The 24217-nt window shown below is 35.3% G+C and overlaps 1 protein-coding gene across 5 annotated transcripts in view; it reads right to left on the reverse strand.

Annotated features, from left to right (window-relative positions):
- The window catches only part of LOC125680442 (probable ATP-dependent RNA helicase DHX35), a 138355-nt gene that overhangs the window by 65596 nt on the left and 48542 nt on the right, over positions 1-24217 (reverse strand). For 4 of the 5 annotated variants that reach the window (XR_008802114.1, XR_008802113.1, XR_007371958.2 and 1 more), the window contains exons 21-22: positions 14997-15074; positions 14160-14289 (exon numbers count right to left, since the gene is read on the reverse strand). Coding sequence is in view for 2 of the 5 variants with exons in the window: in XM_048920045.2 (XP_048776002.2) it covers positions 14160-14289; positions 14997-15074 (208 nt within the window). In the remaining 3 variants the exon portion in view is untranslated. Of the gene's footprint in view, positions 1-4411; positions 5671-14159; positions 14290-14996; positions 15075-24217 lie in introns of those variants that run through there. The other variant, XM_048920075.2, reaches the window with a different exon arrangement.

Below are 24217 nucleotides of genomic sequence, written 5' to 3' on the forward strand. Positions count from 1 at the left end.
ACAACATAACAGATCTATTGGGTGAATAGTAGACTCCGATTTTCTCTGTCCTAATCTTTAAAGCTTGCTGATATTGTTATCACCCACGTAATGATTTTCAGAATTATTATCCTTAAGTGACATTTTTTTGCAGCCTTTAAAATTCTGATTTGTGAATGGCTATTGGCATTGAACGTTTTTGTTTTCCACCAGTTAAAAACTCGTGGCTCTGCATCATGATGCTAAAAACTGGAAGCCTTTGTCAAAATATAAATAAATAGTGGGTGTAGTGATACAGCCTCATTACAGTGTACCACTTTGCCCCAAGTCAAGAACTTGACCCCGAGTTCAAATACAAATACAAGTCATAGCATATCATACATGCCACAATCAATATCACCTGATTCTATGATTATAGTTACAATGTTGAAGCCTGACAATTTTCCCACTATCTTAAAAACCAGACTCAAATTTGAAGACCACATGCATATTCAATTACATGTCATATCATATAATAAATATGCCACCATAAAATCGCCTAGATATCATAGCATAGAAAATGTGCACACACTATCTAGACACAGGTCTCGTGTCTAAAACCCAAATACACAACTACAAGTCATACGAAACCATATGCTACTATATATCAAATCTTTTAATTGAAAGATGAAGATAACAAACAGTGATTAATCTCATAACTCATATAAGCAATATAAAATAGAGAGTTGGGCAAACACCGACCCCTGGACACACCAGAGGTGGGATCAGGTGCCAAGGAGAGCATCCCTTGTTGACCAGTCACACCCGCCATGAGCCCTATATCTTGATCAAGTAAACAGAGTTATCCGTAGTCAAAATCAGTATGCTAAGAACGGTCTAACAATTGGTATGAAACATGTCAGCGCCCTGTTTCATTTCAAATTTCTGTTTTTATGTCTATGCATGCAATTATATATCATTAGTGCTTTGTGTTTTTTATGCTATATAGTCGGTTAAAGAGCTCTTAGTTCATGTTTATTGTTACCTGTATATAGTTCCGACTTTAAATAAAAATTACTTACTATTTTTACTTACTTGCCCACATTTCTGTCCATCCCAGGGTCTTTCTTTCATACAATTTTATCTTTCAAATATTTTATTTTGATTACCTCAACTCCACTATAATCATTTTAATTCATACATTGATATTTAATTATGGTGATTAAGTCAACAGTCAATGTTGACCAAGCTGAGATGACAAGATATCCAATTCATTAAGGATTTTAGCTTTTCCACTTCACTGTATAAACAAAGCGTGCAACACTGCATATTTTCAGAGAAAAAAATACATTAAAATGTACATAATAATAATTAAATCACTGAGGGGATGTGATAATGTCTAGATTCTACGAAACTGTACTATATTTCCCCCATCAATTTAAATACTACCACAGATAGCAATTGATTTCTTCCTTTACTTTGACAAAATTATGCCACTTGGGACATCGAGACAATCCACAGCCTGATTATCCGAGTAAAAACGGACCAGCGTTATCTTTTACACCTTTAAAAGGGTTGCAATCGCTTCAGTATTGTGCTGCCTGACAGTTGCCTTGATGACTTACTGATTCCTGGCATTAAAACACATCAATATTTGAGTTAATAGGTAATGTTGTGCCTGATTTTATCATCTTCTGGTTTGAATACTATATATTGGGTTTCGGAGCATCCTCTTATCATATTCTTGTCAATACAAAAGTTCATGTACCCATTTATCAATGGGTAAAACAAGTACTACCTAAAATAGCCAACTGATATTTTTTTATGACAATATAATTATCATCATTTTAACTAAACCAGGACTGAGATAAGGGAATTCAAAACCCAATAGTTCATTTGATGCATTCATAGTGAAAACTCTGATTTCATGAAATGTTTATAAAAATAGTTGATACTAGTACACCAACTAAAATTCAAAATGAAGGAAATCTGATGTTCAAAACTTTGTCAGAATACTCAATTTTCACTTGATCATCAGTGATAAACCAATGATTAACCTGTTGTAGTAATATAGAAATTCCTATTTTTAAAGTTCATCAAAATTTAATACCAAGAGATGCAACCAAGATATATATATATATAAGTAATGAAAATCAGAATGACACATTCCATAAAAAACAATCATTTACTGCTAGCGCTTTCTCCATGTCTACATGGTTCATCAGGCAGTTGAAATATTTTTGGAATTTGATGTTTATAAAGGTCATGAAATTTGAATGTCTGTAAAATTCAAAAAGTAGGTCACTGTGACCTACTTTTTTTTATAAATATGTTTTGAGGCCTCTAGACGCATCAACTTACAAGGTTTGATGATCCTAAACTTCTCGGTATCTGAAATAACAACCTAAAATGTATTCATAAATGATTAGCCATATAATTCAGAAAGTAGGTCATGGTGACATACTTTTCAAATGACGCAGTTCAAGGTTCCATGATCCATCAACTGACAACTTTTGATGATCAAGGCTCAAAAGTGTCCAAGACATGCATCAAAATCCATTTAATAATAATTACATACGAAATTCAAAAAGTAGGTCACCATGACCTACTTTTGAGACAACATTATATTAGGTCCTAAGATGCATCAACTGACAAAATTTGATGATCCTAGTCCTTATACTAAGCAAAATATCAAGGTTTTAACAAAACAAAATTTAAGGTCAACTTTGAAGTGACCTTGAGACCACACCCTTTGCCCCAGGATGATGCCTTGAACAATATTTTTATCTACAACCTATCCTCATCCTTATGCATAAGTTTGGTGATAATTTTCCCAGTGGTTCTTGAGAAGATTTTTTAGCAACCACTACTTTAGTTTGCATTTTCCTAATTATCTCCCCTTGTTAAAGGGTCACAACCCTAGTTTTAGTACAAATGAAAGCCCTTGGGCCAAGGATACCCTGTGACAAATTTGACAAAAATTGGCCAATGGGTTCTTGAGATATAGCCCTTTTCCCAAAAAGTTGACACACACAGCACGCCAGACATATGGCCATATGATTAGCTCCTTGAGCCTTCGGCTCAGAAGAGCTAAAAATGTTTAGCGACATGTTTGTTGTGACAATCAGTTAGATGAATCCTTTAAGACATCAAAATAACATTAACAGCTAGTAGCGTTTGGTATTGTCAACAATTCCTACAAATTTTGTAAAAAAGATGGGTAATTTGTAGTTGCATTGTTAAAATAACTATTATAGCATTAAACATTCTTTTTGAAATATTTATCAATGTGTAAACTCCGGACATTTTGCTCAAACTGAATAAAATTGCGAAGCACTTTTATGTCAAGTTTGTGAGTAAAATGTCTGTCCGGAGTTTACACATTGATAAATTTTTCAAAAATGTTTAATCCTCTTAATTCCAATTCATTCATCATATCAATAATCATTAAAAATTTGAATAGTTTCCCTGCACCACATTTTTTGATTTTAGGCGCGTATGGATACATCATGTTTTCGGATTTATTGATGTGTAAACTCTCATCCAGCTTTATTTTTGTCCAATCCAACAATTATAATAAATAACATTGGAATAATTTTCTATTAAGGCTTAGATTCAAAAGTTTTATAGAACAGTCCTCTTTGGCTTTGTGAGTTATTTCATTTTCAGCCCACATGTTAAAGAACGGAAACACTTTAAATTTAGCACCCCTGCATTCCGCAAAATGATCACTACATGGGGTGTTCCACACACCAAGATCTTAAATCAGTGGCTTATGCACCTTCACTCACGCATTAAGTTGGTCAGTTTGTCCTATATGATATTGTTTTCTTCACAAGTTGGGCAAGTGGCACAGTAAATAAGATTTAAAGTTTTTCAATATTTTCCCCAATTTTAAAGTTATGGAATTACCCCCTCTTCTATGTGTTTGCACGTCTCACAACATGGGTCACCACATTTTTAAATTTGCTCTATACAGTTAGGAGTATTTTTTAGGTTTGGTACCTGATGCCGGCTGTCAATAATTTGAGATGATCTTTAAAGTTTACCGCATTTTTCATATTGATGGATTGTTTCATTATTTTATTTTGATAATCTTACAGATATAAGATCTTACATGTACCATGTAATTCCATTTAATTGTTTTATTGTTTTATGCCTCTCCTTACTATTGAAAATTAAGCGTAATTTGTTTTATATAATGCACTGTATAAATTTTATTATTATATCATATCATTTATAATTCCAAAATTGGATCGCTGTATTTTCAAGATATTGTGATTTCTTGGATTATGTGTGATGATGAAAGGGAGGCACATTGTTGTTCTTTTTTTGGCATCCTTTTGGCAGGTTTTCCGAAGTTCTGAAATCGATATTTTTTCTGCGTGTTGGATTCCAGGGTCAGTTAAGTTTTCTAGGTAATGTTGTCATGTTAAATGTATCGTTAATTCTTTTAATTTCTTTCTACCTAAGGTTGAACCGGTAATGATGGTGCATATATATCTGGCCATATTGTATTGGGATATTATGTTTAGTGTGTGATGGGTGACGTGATCTAAAATCTAGATTTTGATGAGTGTCCGTTTCTTTGCTGTTTTATAAATCAGTGGTAATATGATGGCCCTCTTTTATGATAAATAAATCGAGAAATGGTAGATTTTCAAATTTTGAATTTTAGATATTTTGGTCGCTTCCATTATGAATTGAGTTGATTCATGTAGATTATCTAAAATAGAATGAAATCATGAAAGAGGGCAATCACATTTGGTCAGAAAATACCAATCATATACAGAAATGTGGTGATCCTTGAGGGCCTTGCGATATCTTACGTGAAGGCCAAAAGTTCATTTCTAAAAACGGCATACAACTTCAACATGAACTGCGAAATGAAATTAAAACCTAATATACTGTGACATTTGCCCTACCTGCAAAGAATACTATAAGGCAAAAAGAAAAACTTATAAACATGCACAACCAGGGTTCATAAACACTAAAAGAAAAACTCATAAACATGCACAACCTGGGTTCATAAACACTAAATAAAGGACCCTAAAACTCATAACACACAGTATGGTGAAAATTTTCAAATTGTGGAATAAGATATTTCAAGATACTTCCATTCTTTAAAATAGGAATTGAAAAATCAATATCTGCAATTATAGCCATGCAAGGAGGACGAATTCATTAGACACTTTAATCCAAAAGTCAACTGCATTTAATTCTGTGGATATGATTTTTTCTAATGTATACATTACAATTGTATTTTTCATCTAAATTTACTAAACTGTATAATATTTCTAACATTACAATGAAATAGCCTTTATGATGTCACAGATTTGCTACTGCACCGCTGTTGCACGTCACCTCAAACAATTACTTTTAAGACATCATAATTTTACAGATTTTAACAGTTGTTTCATAGAAAAGATTTTGGGAACAGCCTGTAGAGCCACTTCTGGAAGGTGAAGATAACAGTGATCAATCTCCTAACTCCTATAAGCAATATAAAATATGATAGTTGGCAAACACGGACCCCTGGATACACCAGAGGTGGGATCAGGTGCCTAGGAGGAGTAAGCATCCCTTGTCGACCGGTCACACCCGCCGTAAGCCCTATATCCTGATCACATAAACGGAGTTGTCCGTAGTCAAAATCAGTATACCAAGAACGGCCTAACAATCTGTATGAAACACGTCAGACAGCAACCCTGGCTGAAAAACAGTAAAATTCAGTAACATATGTATATTCTGTGATGTTATTCAAAGACGAATCTTTAATCATAAACTGGGGTATATGCATTTCTCTTTGTGTGTGAGTCTGTGTGTGATTGTATGTGCACACATGTGCATGCATGTGTAAGAGAGAAAGATTGGTATAATTAATTTATAATGCATTCTTCAGGATCAAGCAGTTCATAGAATCATACATTTACACCTTAGTAGTAATTCTTATACCATTTCTACATAAATCTCACTGTACCAGAAACATTTCTCCAATTACCCTTTTCTTAATAATTTACTTACTCTTCAAATTTGCAGTATAGATAACTGGATTTTCTACTTCATTAACTGTATAGTTGGCATAAAGCATAAGACTAGAACTACCAAATTGTTCTTATGACAAAATTAAACAGAAAATCATTGCTTAACTACAACACTCCGGAACCAATCTTCTGCACATAAAACTGAAATCCCTATTCTTGCTTCATTGACCTGAAAAATCAATGCCCTATCCCCATCCATCACCCCAGAAAAGGAGCATCACCCATCCAGATGTTGATTCCGCAAAATTCATCATAAAAACTAAGAGGATAATAAAAATGCTTTTGATTTTTAAGTTTACCTAAAGAATATCATGGCTCATTATCTTGCTTGATTAGCAAGTATGTTTAGAGGAAACGAGGAAGAAGCAGAATTCCTTCATAATCGTGGGATCATCACAGCCCTCCTACGAAAAAAATCCCAGCAAACATATGTTCACAGATAATAAATGAGCAGAATGATAAGTCAGATTATGTCTCTGATAAATTCAAATAGTTATACCTACGTCACAGTAGAAAAGTAAATTAATACATCATTAGGCTCAATTAACGTTTCAAAAATCCTGATTACCAAAACAATGGTTTAAAATACCATGGAAGCATTCCATCACCCCAACATCTCATCAGATTTATTCAGTTTTCAATTTGATATTGAGTTAATCTTGAAAGTTTGTTCTTTACCATTGCAAGATCAATTTTTATTTAATTAATATACGGACATGATAATTAATTGAACCAATCTAAATGTTAGTATTTATAGTAGCAATGACTTAAGACTGTTAGTATTAATTCAACAAACATCTTGGCCAGAATGCTCCCCATGCTTGTAATGGGTGGATGGAGGTCTATAGACTAGACTATTATGTGACACTTCTGTTACAAGGCTAGGTTATCAATATCACTCGAGAAAGTTACACGAACATTCCCATTCGTAATCTGCAAAGAAAATCCATCAAGTTCTCTAAAGATTTAGATCAGAGTCCATAAAAACCAATAGCATCACCCTGAAAATGTGATTCCATTTGTGATTGTTAAGAATTGATAGATAACCTGCGATTTTCATGATTGATAGTTGTAGCCGCACCACGGTTACTATTGATGAAAACTATAAAGGTGTACCTAATATCCCCCCTCTCTGACATCACAATGACTCAGCAGTGATACACCACTATACTGCTATCATACGCTGCCAGATTTTCAACTTGTGCAGATCTTGACATAAAATGGTGATGTAAAAGAACCCGGCAAAACAACAACAGATGTCGATGGATAATCCCCATTCTGAATACCTACCCCCTAATGACAGGTGCCTCATCCTACTCCTCCCCCACGATAAAACAAGTAAAGTAAGTACTATTTTCAGTGAAACCTGCCATCTCCATCTTCCAAAAATACTCACATAGTCATATTTTTGGTACATACATTGATGCATTTAGCTTCCTATCTACAAATATACACCACACACCTGCTAATGAGTCTCACTGCAACCTACATAAATCTATTCTCATTAGCAATCTTATTCATTTGACATCTTAATTTATATCATATAAATCATCAATCAACTTGTTTTTACCATGAACTACTTCAATAGTACAGTTCTGGTTTTCAAAATGAGAATTCTTAAGAGTGTTTATGTCATTGGCTTAGTACTTTATCCCTAACTTCAGTCTTGGACTAATGATTATAGTGTTATGTAATTAACTGACTTCTGTCAATCTCAGTGAAGCATGGTATGACATCTTATTGCCTAGCTAAGGAGTGATTTGACAATGAGATGATGAATTAGACATACCAGAAGCTAATGTGCAATCATTCCAGCTCTTCATTTAGGTTCATTGGTAACATTTACACATGGTGAATCCCACACCAGAGACAGATTTGATTGTTAACTGTGCAGTTCAGCGTACACTTTACAGAAGACAGAATTCATTCCAGGAAGCAATATCTAAACATGCAAGTTGTATTTCAGACCCATGGAAACTTTCCTGTTTCAGGGGAAGAAAATTGTACATATACCTTCTACAATAAACATACATTAGTTTTCAATATTAATTTTGTCCTAAATGTATCTATAATTCTTTGAAAACTCCAAAATGCAACAGGTATGGATTTGAGTACTTATACATAAAAAATCTTACTCATATACAAAAAGAAAAACATCTGATGTAGGATTGGGCTCTCAACACATTCATACTTTCTCTATTTCAATTTGACAGTTGTCTATCCCATAATAACTTGTACAGGAAGTTATTCTTTGCCATCCTTCTAGCACATCTAGAACTGCAGTATGTGGTTAAGGTGGTATTAGCATGCATTATCTATGCTTATCCCCAGAAGCCATCTAATCAACAGAAATACTCCATCATCCTGCTAATTTTCATAGAGCTCAAAATACTGCATGCAAATTAGATTTTTTTGCTATACATTAATGTTACATCAGTTCTTTCAATCACACAAGTTTGCAAATTTGTTCTACACTTCAGATGAAAGGATGCATCATTTGGATGCTTAATGGCCTTGCAATAACTGGGACTGTCTCCCTTCCATCAAATATGTACACTAGCTTTTTTGCTAGAATTTTCCCCCATGAAGCACTCATGCTCTTAACTCGCATATTTCATGCTTAAAGGGGGTGGAAAATATTCTAAATATATTCTGATAATTGTTTCTTCTTCATTTCCTCAATGTGTAGTTTGTTAGAAGCCATTACGGAAACTATTTAGGCCAGAGACGAAACAACTCAGCCACGCAATATGATGTCAGAGGATTCAAAATCAAAAAGGGGTCTAACATATCTCTAGTCTAATGTTTCTAATTATTAAGTTTTCCTTAGTTGATAAGGCAAGTCGTCAGAATCGAAACAAGGAAACAAACCCCAGCAACAGAGAGAAATCTCCCCACACAAATCAGCCAAACTACTTGTGTTTTATCAACTACTTAGCTTTAATTAAATTATTTTTACACACAAAAAAAGACAATGTTAAAGCTACTGCCAAGCACATAATGCCGAATAATTACAAGTTAAAGGCAAACCCACGAAGCAACATTACTGTCACAGCATGCAACAACTTCATAAAGAGTTCCAATCATTGTCAAAATTTTCACAAAGATAATTCAAATCAAGACAGCTAGTACAATGAAAATTCAATTTTCCAACTAACTAGGGCATCTCCAGAAGAAAAAAAATATAGTACATTCAGAAAGAATTGGATACTCAATTCCAGCTAAACTAAAGAATTCACAAATGGCATGAGATCAAGAATGCCATCTTGATATCCTCAGATTGATCTGTGTTTTTTGAGTAAACTGCTTACATATCTGCCCAAAACAAAACTTTCTCACACAATGCTTTTTTATGTAACAAGTATACATTTGAATTGTAAATGTAAACCCTCAAGTATAGATAAAATGATGTAATCCTATATACAAAAAATCCAAGGAAGAAATTCAGATGTTCAATTCCCATCCAACTTGCTCCACTAACAACACAAAATTAAAATACTAAAATAAACATTGGCATCTCAATTATGAGTTCATAAAGTTCCTAGATGACTTGATGCATCCTTTTCATTTTATCATCTATCAGTAATGTAATTAGTTTGAGAACTTTTTTTCTTTTGAACTTAAGTTTTAGAAATATAGTACCAAGCTCTAATTTCCATTCCTTTGAATACACTGTATATGAGCTACAATATCAACACATTACCACAAATCCTTCATTTTGCAACCAATCCATATATTTATTTGCTTTTCTGTTAACCCAGGAGCTCATTAAATGATGTTTAAGATGATAAAGCTCACTTAAAACACCTGGCAATATTTTTCACACACCCTTTACTTACTACAGCACTTAAACTACAAACAATTATTGAGACAGTAAGTTTATTGTTTGCATTCATACAAAATTTTGGAAAACAAGACTTTTTTTTAACAACTAGTGCATTGAGTACAGATGTCCTGCATGATATTCCATCCCTTCATTCATATAATTACTCACTGAACATATGCCAAATCAATACTATACATTTCATACCATCAATGAATGAAAAATTCTATCTTCAATTCCCCTTTCCCACAATGATGAGGACATACAACTTATAACTGAAATTACCCCCTATTTGAAGAATATAGATTACTGGTAATATATTTTTTCATGAAAGAGTGCAGTCTTAAAGATCTGATGAATTAGAGCACCACATTGATTTAATCATTTGATTATAACCCTAATTATAAGAATTATTCACAATCTTTTCTAATGAAGAGAAAATCATACAACATCCGGAATCATATTGTACATCATAAAAGTACAGAGGAAATACACTCAAGAACATTATAAGGTGTAGGCTAGGAGGAAAACAAAAAATATCTAATATCATAATGAATTTAATTTGCAACATCTTTTATTCCAAATTCGTTAATGGAAAATCCTTCATGACTAATGGACTTGTATTCACGAGATGTGCCTTCATTTAAGGATTGAATGATTATTTTTTGACATCTACAATAGTGTGCAGACACATTGAATAATACACATTAGCACATTATAATACACGTAATACAAAGTTTGCAGTGATGTTCAGTGGAATGAGAGCAATGCTCGTGCTGCAAACTACACCCATCCGACACATTCAGTAATGCAGTACAGTAATCCAAGAAAGGATTTCCATCCAAATAAAGCATTTGTCAGAAATTGGCTCTGACAGATGTTCTTTAAACACTTTCTCTAATATCAGAGAGAACGACTAAAACATAGCAGCTTTGTTAATTTAACATCACAATGTGGAAAGAATTCACCCTGATAAAAAGTGTAACTTCTGATGCAACATTATAACTTTTCAAAATATACTTAGCACCAACACCATGGGGAACATGAACACCAAGACTGATGATCTTTTTAGTACTGCTTTTCCTTCATTAAAAAAACTCCATAGAGTCTTCCATATCTGCTTCAAATTTGGATATTTTATTGAACATGGATGTTAATGGCAAACTGACAATTCTACTTCATGACAAACAATGACAGGTGATATCGTAACGGGTCTCGTTCGTGTGTGGGCGAGTGTGTGTGTGTGTAACACTAGTTTGTAAACACTCTAAGGCCACATTATTTGCTCCATTGGCTTCACATGTAGCATTGTTATCAAAAAAGGAATAACCCTATTGATTTGTGGGTCAAAAAGTCAAAGGTCAAGATCACTACCGGACTTCATAGAAAAATCTTGTAGACATGCTCTCATTGTGAGGGGATATGCACTACTTTGTGGAGTTTTTTGTTTTAATATATTTTGCTACCTGTCAAAATTTTTAGACAATTGTGAAGACAACTTCTGCGACTGCCTCCCCTTTTCACTCTTTGAAGAGAGTATTTTGTTGGGCAAGTGTCCTAGAGTCATCCAAAACCCTATTTCTTAACTGTTTTATATCTATAACTATTGAGATCCTGACCCCTAAACCATATACAGACCCCGAAGCCTACTACTACACCACTTGCATGGAATATTATGAAATTATTCTTACAAGAAAGGTGAACAGTTTGCATGGAAAGGTGAGCAATTTGCAAGCAATGGTGAAAGATCTGCAGGGAACGGTGAATGGTTTGCACGGAATGCTTCGTACGAAATGTTGAATGCTTTTTAAGTGTTCTGCATGATATGGTAGGCATGTCTTGCATGGTTTGATTTTTCTGGCAGTTTACAGACAGACATATGGACAGAGTGAATGCTATATGGTGCCCATCATACGGCGGGGCATCTATTACTTCTTTCAGGTGAAACAGGCCACAGTATGACATATGTCAATATGAATCCGCAACAGATGATCAATAGATAAGCAAATAGTAAAGAGGGCTCAGGAATGAATTATTCTCCCTCTTGATTTACACAAAATAAATAAAAAAGAATCATCTGTAACCATACAAACAAACATAGCAAAGCGGTTATTTCAAGCCTGTATTAAGCCATTCTGTTAGAGAAGAAGCAACAAAAATATCTGTTTATATAGAAGAAACAAATAATACAAACATATCTATTTATCACGAAATTCAAATAACTGTCCACGACATTTTGATGAAATCACGCACACCATTCTCAAAATTAATTAACAGAAAATCTGTCAACTCCTCAGAGAATTTCCTCTAATTGTAAATGACACTTTCAAACCGAGACCTCTTCAAACTGGCCATGACAGAATGCCAACAACATAGTCATGCTTTTGTTGGTTATCAATATACTGAAATCTGATTATTCCTTGCTAATTTCATGAATTACCAATCTATTGCAGATCTATCATCCATAAATGATTTCATTGGTTGCTACTGAGTTCTCTTGCATCAGGAATGAAAATACAGGATACCGTATATCACATTGAAAAATTCCCCTAGGGACATTGAAAATCATCCCAGTTCAGTTCAGATAAACCATAGAAATTCAACAAAATACCCTATACAAAAATATATCATCTAGTTACATTATTTTTTTTGGTCTTCTAAATGTTGCAATATAAAAACAAAATGAAATAAAATTCATTGTGATTATACATGTATGGCGTACATAGTGAGGTTTAAAATTTTGGACCGATAAATAACTCAAATCCACATATACATGTACATACAATGAATTTCAACACGCAACCCGCAATCCTATCATCTCGCTAAGTCACATCTCATTCACATCAAATTATGAACTTATTTGAATTGTGTAAATTTCATCCTAGTCTTGTGATCCCATGCAAAATGCAGTGCACAAAACGGATTAAAAATGAGCAGGTCTAATGCATTTAGTGAATCAAAGGCCTCAAGGGCCTCAGCGTCGACTCATCCACGATTTCCAACAGGGGGAGGGGGGGGGGGGGGGGGTTGGTGGTTTATATACATACAGCGCCATCTTATAAACTTATTCTGAATCTTTAAAGTACGGTAAACAAAATGTACATGCATAAATATATCCATCTTCCCAAGCCAAGGGTTTCTGATCCGCTCTGCTCCACATATGGGGCAGATCAGAATCCCTTGACTTGGGAAGGTGAAGTATATTATGCTTAACTAGATATCTATGTAATTTTAACGTCACACACAAACAAAAAACATATAAATAGATAACATGTAGCAAACTTGAATATCGTATTGTGTGTGTATCCTATCGTATTGTGTGTGTATCCTATCGTATTGTGTGTGTATCCTATCGTATCGAGTGTGTATCCTATCGTATTGTGCATGTATCCTATCATATTGTGTGTGTATTCTATCGTATCGTGAGTATCCTATTGTATCAAGTGAGTATCCTATCGTCCTATCATATCGAGTGAGTATCCCATCATATCTTACGTGTATCCTATCATATTGTGCGTGTATCCTATCGTATCGTGCGCATATCCTATCCTATCGTGCATGTATCCTATCATATTGTGTTTGTATCCTATCCTATAGTGCGAGTATTCTATCGTATCGTGTGAGTATCCTATCGTATCGTGTGAGTATCCTATTGTATCGTGTGAGTATCCTATTGTATCGTGTGAGTATCCCATCATATCTTACGTGTACCCTATCATATCATGCATGTATCCTATCGTATAGTGTGTGTATCCTATCGTATCGTGCGTGTATCCTATCCTATCATGCATGTATCCTATCATATTGTGTTTGTATCCTATCCTATAGTGTGAGTATCCTATTCTATCGTGTGTGTATCCTATCGTATCGTGCATGCATCGTGATCTATCGTTTATCATGTCAAGAATAACATTGCGGGTACTGTATGAGGAAAGGGGTCTGTGTCTTTCTACCCCTCCACACTTGGTAGAATATAAGTTCATCTGCATTTCTTATGCACTTTCAGTTGTAAGATATTAAGTGTTAGTCCCTATAATAAAAGCTATTCCATTTAGTGTGATCTTACACTTTGCAAAGTATAAAATCAATTTCATCCAACTAGCTATCCCATTTAACAGTCACCCAATAATATTTCATAGTCCCTGCACACAATGACAAAGATGCATGCAGTAGCTAAAGTTCTCCATCTTCTGATTCAATGCATTTATAAACACTCTCCATCTTAGTTTATTAGGACGACTACACATGACACCTTTACAGCTTGCAGGTGTATATACTAAACCTGATTTTGTTACTTGCAATATCTACAAAGGGCAGGTGCAGTGCTGACTTACCTTGACATGATATTAATGGAACCTGGAACTTTCTAAGTAGACGATGTAGTTGCTGCTGTATTTCAATTGCACGACAGAGGCCTTTGTAGTTCAGAAAATTTTCTTTGCACCACTTGGAATTCTTCTTATACTATTCAGCAGAAAAGGTAATTTTCAGTGTAACAAAAAAAAATTCAACATATCAAAGAGGAGAAAATGATTTTCAACATTAACTGCCAATCATACAGGGCGGAGAGAGCTACCAAGAGGCCCTGGGTAGATCCAGGGCAAAACCCTCACAGAGAAACAAGAAAGTTTCACAAAGCCCTCACAGAGAAACAAGAAAGTTTCACAAAGCCCCCATGAAGGAAAACACCATTGCAGTAAAAACCATATTGAATGAAGTCTTTACTTTCACAAAATAACATTTCTCTCAAATGTTGTTGTTACTAACTTTATATTTGATTTAATAAAGACTTTGATATTACAATAATACATTAAATTTTGTTGTGTGTAAGAGGGGTCAGGATTGCACCCATTGTAACCTCCTTCTGTTTAACAGCCCTACAATTTACATCTATAAACCAAAAACACCACCTCGACAACAATATTACACCAAAAGCAGCAGCTGAAGGTTTTCATTCATAAAACTGCATTAACATCAAATCCTCATTTGATCTGTTATATCAACAAAGGACAGTAAATTTGAATGTTTTGCATATCATTACTGAAAATGTTTATACAACAGGATCTTCCAATTGCACAATAACAAAAGTGCTTTGCTTCTTTTGCGTATACAGAAGGCTAGTTTTTACCTACACCAAAAGCATATTACATACCTTGATTTTACATACCTACCTTGATAAAAGTGCGAAACACATTTAGTAAACTAACATGGTCACCTTCCTCAACAGAAAAATTTCTCTTGGCACGATTCTGCAAGAAAAGAAAATCAATTTAATAGGTGTATGTTATTTTTGTATGACAAAGCATGCCAAAATACATATATCATATGTTAGGCTCTGCTCCGCACCCTTAGATTGATGTATTATTATGATTTGTATAATGTTTCACCCACAGCTTTCTTGACAAGCAAATAAACATTTCAATATTTTTACAAGATAAATGTACGTCAAAACAGAACCATAGCACTGTTAAAAAAAAAATCATTCTGTACGTAATGCCGGGCAATACAAGTCCCCTACAAACCCAAGTCAATTTAAGTTGTTTGCAAATCACTGTTTGAAAGATTAAAAGTTAACAGTTTATGCATATAATCAAAATAAATATTATACAAACAAAAATAACCAAAATGTATTTGTAAAACACTTGATGAAAAATGTTCATCTCAGAAATGAATTTCAATTTTGAAAATACATGAGGTTATAAGAACAGCCAATTTCATGCCAGCTAGCATACTTCATGAAGCATGTTAGCGCTTCAAGAAATGCTTGCTAGTGTAAAGTGTTGCAGTTCATAACTTCATACTCATGTATTTTTAAAAAAGAAATTTCTTTTTTATATTTACATTCTACTTTCATTTCTGTTAGAACTCCCAGAGCCATTTATAAACAATCAACCAGAAGGGTACAGTTTAAAATTTTATTGGGTCTTTACAAACCCAAACATCACTACATATAAACAAATGCTGCCATATAATGTTGTACATATACACATACTACACCTACAATAACTAATAATTTGGCATCTTGGGGGCTACTCATTCCTTTCTTAACAATCTATTATTAATAACAATATTTGGCTTGATCCTATCATCAAAATTGTCCGAAAGAAAAGAGTAAACAACCCTGCCTAGGGTCAATATAAACCCAGACTCATGCACTCTGGGCTGATCCCAGGAGTATGCCTGGGGCTGATCCCAGCAGGCATCACAGAACAAGTGAACCATGCCCGGGGCTGATCCCAGCAGGCATAAAAGAAAGTGAACCATGCCCGGGGCTGATCCCAGCAGGCATCAAAGAAAGTGACCTATGCCAGGAGCTGATCCCAGCAGGCAACGAAAGGGAACGAGTACTCTGAGCTGAACCCAGGAGCGATAACGTATTCCTGGGACTGAACCAGCAGGCATAAAACTTGTGTTAGTCTAAGAAAACACTACATACTAGTCAAAATCTATTAAAAAAATTAACAAACTACCTACGTACAATAAGTTATATGTGATGATAAAACTGTGGTATATACCGTAATAATAAGCAAAACCAAACATAGACTTGGGGGTAGAATTCCCCTGGAATGAACGCCAAATGAACGAAGGAATGAGTGATGCCCCCAAGTATATCGGTTACAAGACATTTTTTAATGGATTGTTGACAAAAAATTGTTTATTTTAGTTTTTTAAACTTAGTAAACCTTCTTTTGAGATTCAAAAATACAAAGTTTTTGTTGAGCTTTTTTAAGAACCTCAGGATCAGTTCTGATATATCTCACATAACAGTCAGATGTCCATCTACTTAAGTCTTTGATAATGTGGTCTTCCACCCCCGCTGCAGCAGCAGCTGTGGCAGCTCCTATTCTAAAGGAGTGACCTGCATATTTTGTGTCATTCAGGCCAACTTGCATGAGTAAAGATCTCAGATGCTGTATAAATGTATCCCTAAGCATCGGTACATGGTTAAATTCACCAGTGATAAACAATGGTGACTGCATGAGGATAGCACATGGCAAAGAATTTCTAATTTGCAGATATGAACACATGATATGTACAGGTTTAAAAACATAATTTTCATAAATAGTAATATTTACACCTCGTGAAAATGGATCTGTTTTATTTCAATTAAAATAGATGTACTATATCTATCAAGATGTGCATGGTTACAACTGCAGTGCATTCATGAGGAAATGGCTATCATTGCAAAAGACAAAGACATCAAAACGGCAAAAACATTGGAAACGTAACCCAATCTAATTAAAATCAGATCCTAGGATACGCTCACAATCGCTATAATAGGATCTGACATAACCCCATTGGGGGGTCATGTCCACATGACCTTTTGCTTGGAATATTCAGGAGAACTATCAGCCAGTAAGATTGCGCCATACAGACAATGATGGGTATTCAGGCGGTTCCTGGCAATTCGTAATCAAGTTGTAGTAATCGATTTCCCACGAAGTTTATTGCACTGCACTATAAAATTGTATATTCTCACATAAAGAATTTTAAACTTTCGCAATAATGCCCAATCTATTCCGTCCATACAAACAACAAAACGTACGAGATAAAATACACCCAAATCAAATTAATTGTGAATTGCGATTTATGTATGAATAGGGATGGATACGATTTGAATAGTTTTCAAAATAGTTTACTTAATTAACGCGAGGAATATAACGCCAGTCGACGTAAACGGTGCATTGTGACGTCACATCTAGCTGCGATGTGTTTTCTTTCAAACCAAACAATCACAGCCGTTTTCCTTGAATTGTAAACATCGATGGTTTCAAAGCAGACGCGCTGATTGGCTGATATAAAGTTCATCTGAACATAACCCCTAATCGGGTTATGCAAGATCTTCTTACGCAGAGTATACGGTGCGGATCTAAGAAGTCTGATTTTAATTAGATTGAAACGTAATCATATAAATGTAACTGCTCGGACTGTATCTGCATTACTGTCTCACAAAAAGTAGGCCATCTTTAACCTATACGGAAATTAAAGCCTTCATTAGATATATGCAATAAAAATATATTATATAGACAAGATTTTAATATCCTCTTATACAAATGTTAAAACATACTTATTTAGAAATAAAGTCAAAACTGGAGACCAATTTCACCTTAGGGTTAAAATTCTTTTTTTTCTTATATTACAATGCATAGAAATTAATTTGAATGAAATCTTTTTAATTCAAAGCAAATGAACAGTCCACTTAGCTCATAATGAATTGTTTTCATATTGAAGTACTCATCATCATCAACCCTCTCTGCATTGTGGACTATACAGATTAAATAAAACCCACCACATTTAATGCCTGCAAAACTATTCCTGTTCTAATGATACTAACACTCTCTGCATTGTGAACTATACAGATTAAATAAAAACCACCACATTTAATACCTACAAAACTATTTCTGTCCTAATGGTACTACATGTAACACCCTCGGCAGGGCTCATCCACATTTGTGCATGTATTTGAAATATTGTATAACTGAAGACCACAGAAAGACACGAATTACAACATTATATTCATGTTTCACCTGAAAACAAGTTAAACGATACACTAAATTCCTTTGATCTTCATTTTTATCAATGTTCATGGTGTGAAAAGCAGGAAATGTAAATCTGATGAACACAGTATAGATCTTTGGTCACCAACTTGAATCTATACACTTAACTATGTGAAACCAATTAATTGTCCCTGTAACAGATGGATGGATGAATAGACAGACAGACATGGTTGAACCATTATGCCCCTAAACATTTGTGAGGATACTGGCAGAATGTATACTATCAGAAATACCATAAAATATAACTACAAATGGCCATAACTTTCTCAAAATTGAACGAATCAACATGAAAATATAATTTCTTTTTGTTAAATACATTTAAATGTCTCCCCAAATTGAAAGTGTTCCAAATTATACTCTTTCCCCTTAATGTACTGCATGGTATGGAGAAGAAATCATGTGCAGAAACATAGACATTGTGAATTGCACTATGTGCACTGAGGAAAAAGATGCAGAAGAGATTCAACATCAAAGTCACCAATGTCATTGTTGTATATGATACAAAAATACTGACTATATGCAGAAATACCAGTAGGAAAGTGAACATACCCTTGTACAAGAAAAAAAAGAACTATAAAACACTCCTCTTTGATCCATTGTAAATTGTAGGAAAATATTAGATCCATCAGTCAAAGCAATGTGAACACCATGAAATGATAATGAATCATAGTACAAAGTTTCAAGTCTTTTCGATAAGCCAATATATTGGAGGAGAGGCGTTCAAAAGCTATTTTACCCCCTCCACTGCATCTGGTGCAGGGGATGTATGTCAATGCTCGTAGCTGTGTTCCCGTTGGTGACAGCTACAGTGAGGAGTTTGCTGTGAAGGTCGGAGTTCATCAGGGGTCAGTACTCAGCCCTCTGCTTTTCATCATCGTGCTCGAGGCTCTTTCATGTAAATATTGTACCAGTGTCCCCTGTGAGGATCTGTATGCAGATGACCTGGTTATCATTGTTGACTCATTAGATGATGTGTCAAGAGGCTCCTGACTTGGAAAGAAGCTATGTAAAGGAAAGGACTGAGAGTGAATGCGGGCAAAACCAAGATCATGATCTGCGGTACGGGTGTTGACCTACTTCAGGACTCAGACAGCTTCCCATGTGCTGTCTGCCATACAGGTGTAAGCAGCAATAGTATTTTCTGCAATGGCTGCAAGCACTGGGTGCACAAGAAATGCAGAGGACTCATGCACCTGTTTGTGGACCCTGACTTTCGATGCTCAAGATGCAGGGGAATGACTCGCCCTCTTGACGGCAGGCCACAGAGTGATGTCCAAGTTGGTCTGAACAAGTTGTAGGTTCCTTCTGCTACCTCGGAGACATACTTTCTGCAGCTGGTGGCTGTGACCTTGCAACCACTACGCATGTGAAGACCGCTTGGAAGAAGTTCAGGGAGCTGCTACCGGTCCTGACATATCACACCACCTGTTGTATACGACTCGTGGTCAAGTGTATAGCACTTGTGTACGGAGCACTATGCTACATGCCAGTTAAACCTGCATGGGCACTGACCAAGCTAAATCTTCATTGCATACAGCGCAATGACAGGGCCATGATCAGACAGATCTGCAACATCAAGACAGAAGATATCGCCACTGTAGGTTCAACTGAATTGCTGAGGCGGCTTGGTCTCGATGACCTTGACCTCATCTTAAGGGAAAGGAGACTTCACTGGTACGGCCATATTGTCAGATCCAGCAGTGCAGTCAAGTGCGCTCTCAATATACAAGTTCCTGGTAGGCGTAGAGTTTGTCGGCCAATGATATCATGGAGAGGGCTGATGGAGAAAGATCAAAGAGAATGGAATCTCTCTACTGCCGACCCTCATGACCGGCAAAAAAGGAGATCTAAAGTGATATCTGCCATGCATGCAGCTAGCCAGATACCTGGAAGGGGGCCCACTAGGGTGCATAGACAATACCCGTACATCTGCACGTAAATGAAAAGGAACCTACAACAACACCCCTCTTAGATCCACTATAACTTTAAGGGTAACAATTGAATCCTGACGTAAATGACATGTACCGATAATATACACATCTGCAAATGGCTATGAAGCATTGTAAAAGTTTCAAGTCTATCAGATAAGCCATATAGAAGAAATGTTCATAATTAAGCTATTTCACATTCCCCCACCCCTCTTAGAACCACCATAACTTTTAGGAAAATAATTGGATCCTCATGTCCCAACAATATGCACATGCATCTACAAATGGCAATGAAGCATTGTACAAAGTTTCAAGTCTATCTGATAAGCAATATAGGAAGAGAAGCATTCACAAGATTTTGTGACAGACAGACAGACAGACAGACTGATTTGTAATATTCTGTAATATTTTAAATCCACCACTGTGGTATCTTAATAGGTGAAAACAAAACAATTATATAGATGAAATTAGCATTACAGTTCACATTACATTCCCTATGTGTATTTTGTCTTCTCTGTTCTATAAATATTATATCATCAAAACCTGTGTTCTATAGCTAGTAACAGAATATGGTAATTATACTAAAGAAAATATGACAGACTTTCCTCAAAGTGATGGTTCTCAAATTACTCAATGCACATACAATGGAAAAGATACAAACAAGAACCAAAATGCTGTCTGGTTTCTCTTTTTTCAAACAAAGCAGCTTAATTAACAAGGAAGGACCCTGACAATGAGAGGTTGTGATGTATGTTTAACCAAACATAGTTTATATATAATTAAAATAAAAGTTTATATATAAAATAAAATGTTTGTACTACTATATGCCTATATAATAGAAGGAATTAAATAACTACAAGATTATTATATCCAATCTAAAATTTACTCTGCTGTGTGACAATAACCGAATCATCATGCATTCATAATTCCTAGCAATCCTCAAAATCGGCACAAGAAATGATATAAGCCAATGATGGGCTTTCAAATTTCTTTCCAACATAAAATATTTCAGTATAATTCTTGCTTGCAATATGAGAAATCAATTCCAAATTGGCTATTTCAAGTAGTCCAGAATCAAAGTCGATCAACGTAGTCCGAGAAGACTTGCGGAAATTGACAGAGAAATATGAACTCTGTTGTTTTCCACATCAACAAATCAACTAATCCGTTCTAGGAAAGTGCAGTGGAGTTTGCCAAATAGGTAACAAGTCACCTAAAATAAAAGCTGGAAATGTGGGTGGGGTTTTATTTGAAATTCACAATGTGTGTAAATACAATACCATTGGTACCCCGAGAATAATTCTGATATTACACTTTGACATCATGATTGCATGACAAGGTTACTAGAATGCTAGGTTATTTCAGGACACAGAACTCACTGCTTTGAAAGTTGGTTCCTTTTATATTTTTTCTTCCATATCAGGATAATTTGGTATTTAATTGACACTTTGAAAGCCGACATACAGGGAACCTGTCCCATTAACTTTCTGATTAGTTAATGAAGAAAGCCAATGAAAATGTATGATCTTCTGTTTTTGTGATACAGAGGCATGAATGCTGTCAGAATGCCCTGGTCCTGTGTCAATCAACTAAACAAATCCCATGATGCTTCAGCAACAGCTTAAGCAATTAAAGCCCTGCTGTATATTTTACGATTGACATTCTCACTAGATGACTACGTAAAACACTATGCTCTTCATTCAAAATTCATTTCACTTCTTTGTAGATATTTTCATCTAATGCATGTATTATCACAACAATGAAGAATCATCCTTAAACTTGAGACACTGTACTGCACGCAATGTTCTGCAAAACACGAGCTTCCCATTAACGTTATACAAGTACGGTGAGCCAAAGTATTAGTAAATATTTTGAAGCATATATGCTTTTTAATTCTCAGATCATATTTACGAGATTTCACTACATCCAAAGATTAAGATGTTTTAAATTTGTGAATCATGTCCAGTAAAATAATGGGAAAAGATGATACCATCACTGATGGCCCCTGAACTCCATCCTCAATTCACAATCTGAAATAAATATCTGCAAGAGCAGAGGAAAAAAGTGTGGAAAACTGATTGACTAGACTGAGGACATGAGACAGACAGATGGATGCATGGATAGACGGAGCACAAACCTAAAGTCCCCTTAATTCGACTTCGTTGGTGGGGGACAAATAGGAGAAAAGATGCTACCCCGACTCTGATCTCGATCCTCAAATTACAATCTGATTAAAATCAACTCCTTAATCCGCTCCTCTTTTTTTTAAATTGTCGCTACAGCGTGTAGCAACAATAAAAAGAACAAGAGGCCCATGGGCCACATCGCTCACCTGAGTCACCTTGGTCCATATCAGAAGACTTTCTATATATATTTGCATGTAAAACCGTAGTCCTTATTATGGCCCCAACCTACCCCTGGAGGCCATAGTTTTTGCAAACTTGAATCTACACTATGTCAGAAAGCTTTCATGTAAATGTGAACTTCTTTGGCCCAATGGTTCACGAGAAGAAGATATTTGAAGATTTTTCCTATATATTTGTATGTAAAACTTTGATGCCCCCCTTGTGGCCCCATCCTACCCCCAGGGGCCATGATTTGAACAAACTTGAATCTGCACTATATCAGAAAGCTTTCATGTAAATATCAGCTTTTCTGGCTCAGTGGTTCTTGAGAAGATTTTTTTTAAAAAAATTCCTATATATTTGTATGTAAAACATTGATCCCCTATTGTGGCCCCATCCTACAACAAGGGGCCATGATTTGAACAAACTTAACTCTGCTCTATGTTAGGAAGCTGTTCATGTGAATATCAGCTTTTCTGGCTCAGTGGTTCTTGAGAAGAAGATTCTTAAAGAATGTCGCTATATATTTGTATGTAAAACTTTGATCCCCCCTTGTAGCCCCATCCAACCCCCAGGGGCCATGATTTGAACAAACTTGAATCTGCACTATGTCAGAAAGCTTTCATGTATATATCAGCTTTTCTGGCTTAGTGGTTCCTGAGTAGAAGATTTTTAAAGATTTTTCCTATATATTTGTATGTAAAACTTTGATCCCCTATTGTAGCCCCATCCGACCCCGGGGGCCAGGATTTTAATAATTTAGAATCTGTACTATATCAGGAAGCTTTCATATAAATCTCAGCTTTTCTGGCACAGTGGTTCTTGAGAAGAAGATTTTTAAAGATTTTTCCTATATATTTGTATGTAAAACTTTGATCCCCTATTGTGGCCCCATCTGACCCCCGGGGGCCATGATTTTAACAATTTAGAATCTGCACTACCTAATAAAGCTTATCTATAAATTTCATCTTTTCTAGCCCAGTGGTTCTTGAGAAGAAGATTTTTTAATGACCCTACCCTATTTTTACCTTTTCTTGATTATCTCCCCTTGGAAGGTGGCCTGGCCCTTTATTTTAACAATTTAGAATTCCCTTTACCTAAGGATGCTTTGTGCCAACTTTGGTTGAAATTGGCCCAGTGGTTTTTGAGAAGAAGTTAAAAATGTTAAAAGTTTACAGACGGACGGACAGACGGATGGACGCCGGAATACGGGTGATCAGAAAAGCTCACTTGAGCTTTTAGCTCAGGTGAGCTAAAAATAGAGGAGCGGATCGAGGAACAGATTTTAATCAGATTTGCTGAATACAGTATGTATACACCTGCATGTACAGTGAAATCTCTCAAATCTGAAATGGCAGACAAATTTTGTGTCATATTATCTATGAATACGTGTCAGATTCTATAGAACACAGAAGCTAGGGGAAAAAAAGTGAATTGGGAATGAAAATTAGCTTTGGAATACAAAGTTAATCTGTACATGTGCCTATAATGCTAGATATGTGTAACTGTATTACAGACCCTGAGGCATGCTACTATACACCTCCAAAACGTTTCATTTCGT

This window comes from Ostrea edulis, chromosome 1, assembly GCF_947568905.1.
Source record: "Ostrea edulis chromosome 1, xbOstEdul1.1, whole genome shotgun sequence".
Taxonomy (NCBI): domain Eukaryota; kingdom Metazoa; phylum Mollusca; class Bivalvia; order Ostreida; family Ostreidae; genus Ostrea; species Ostrea edulis.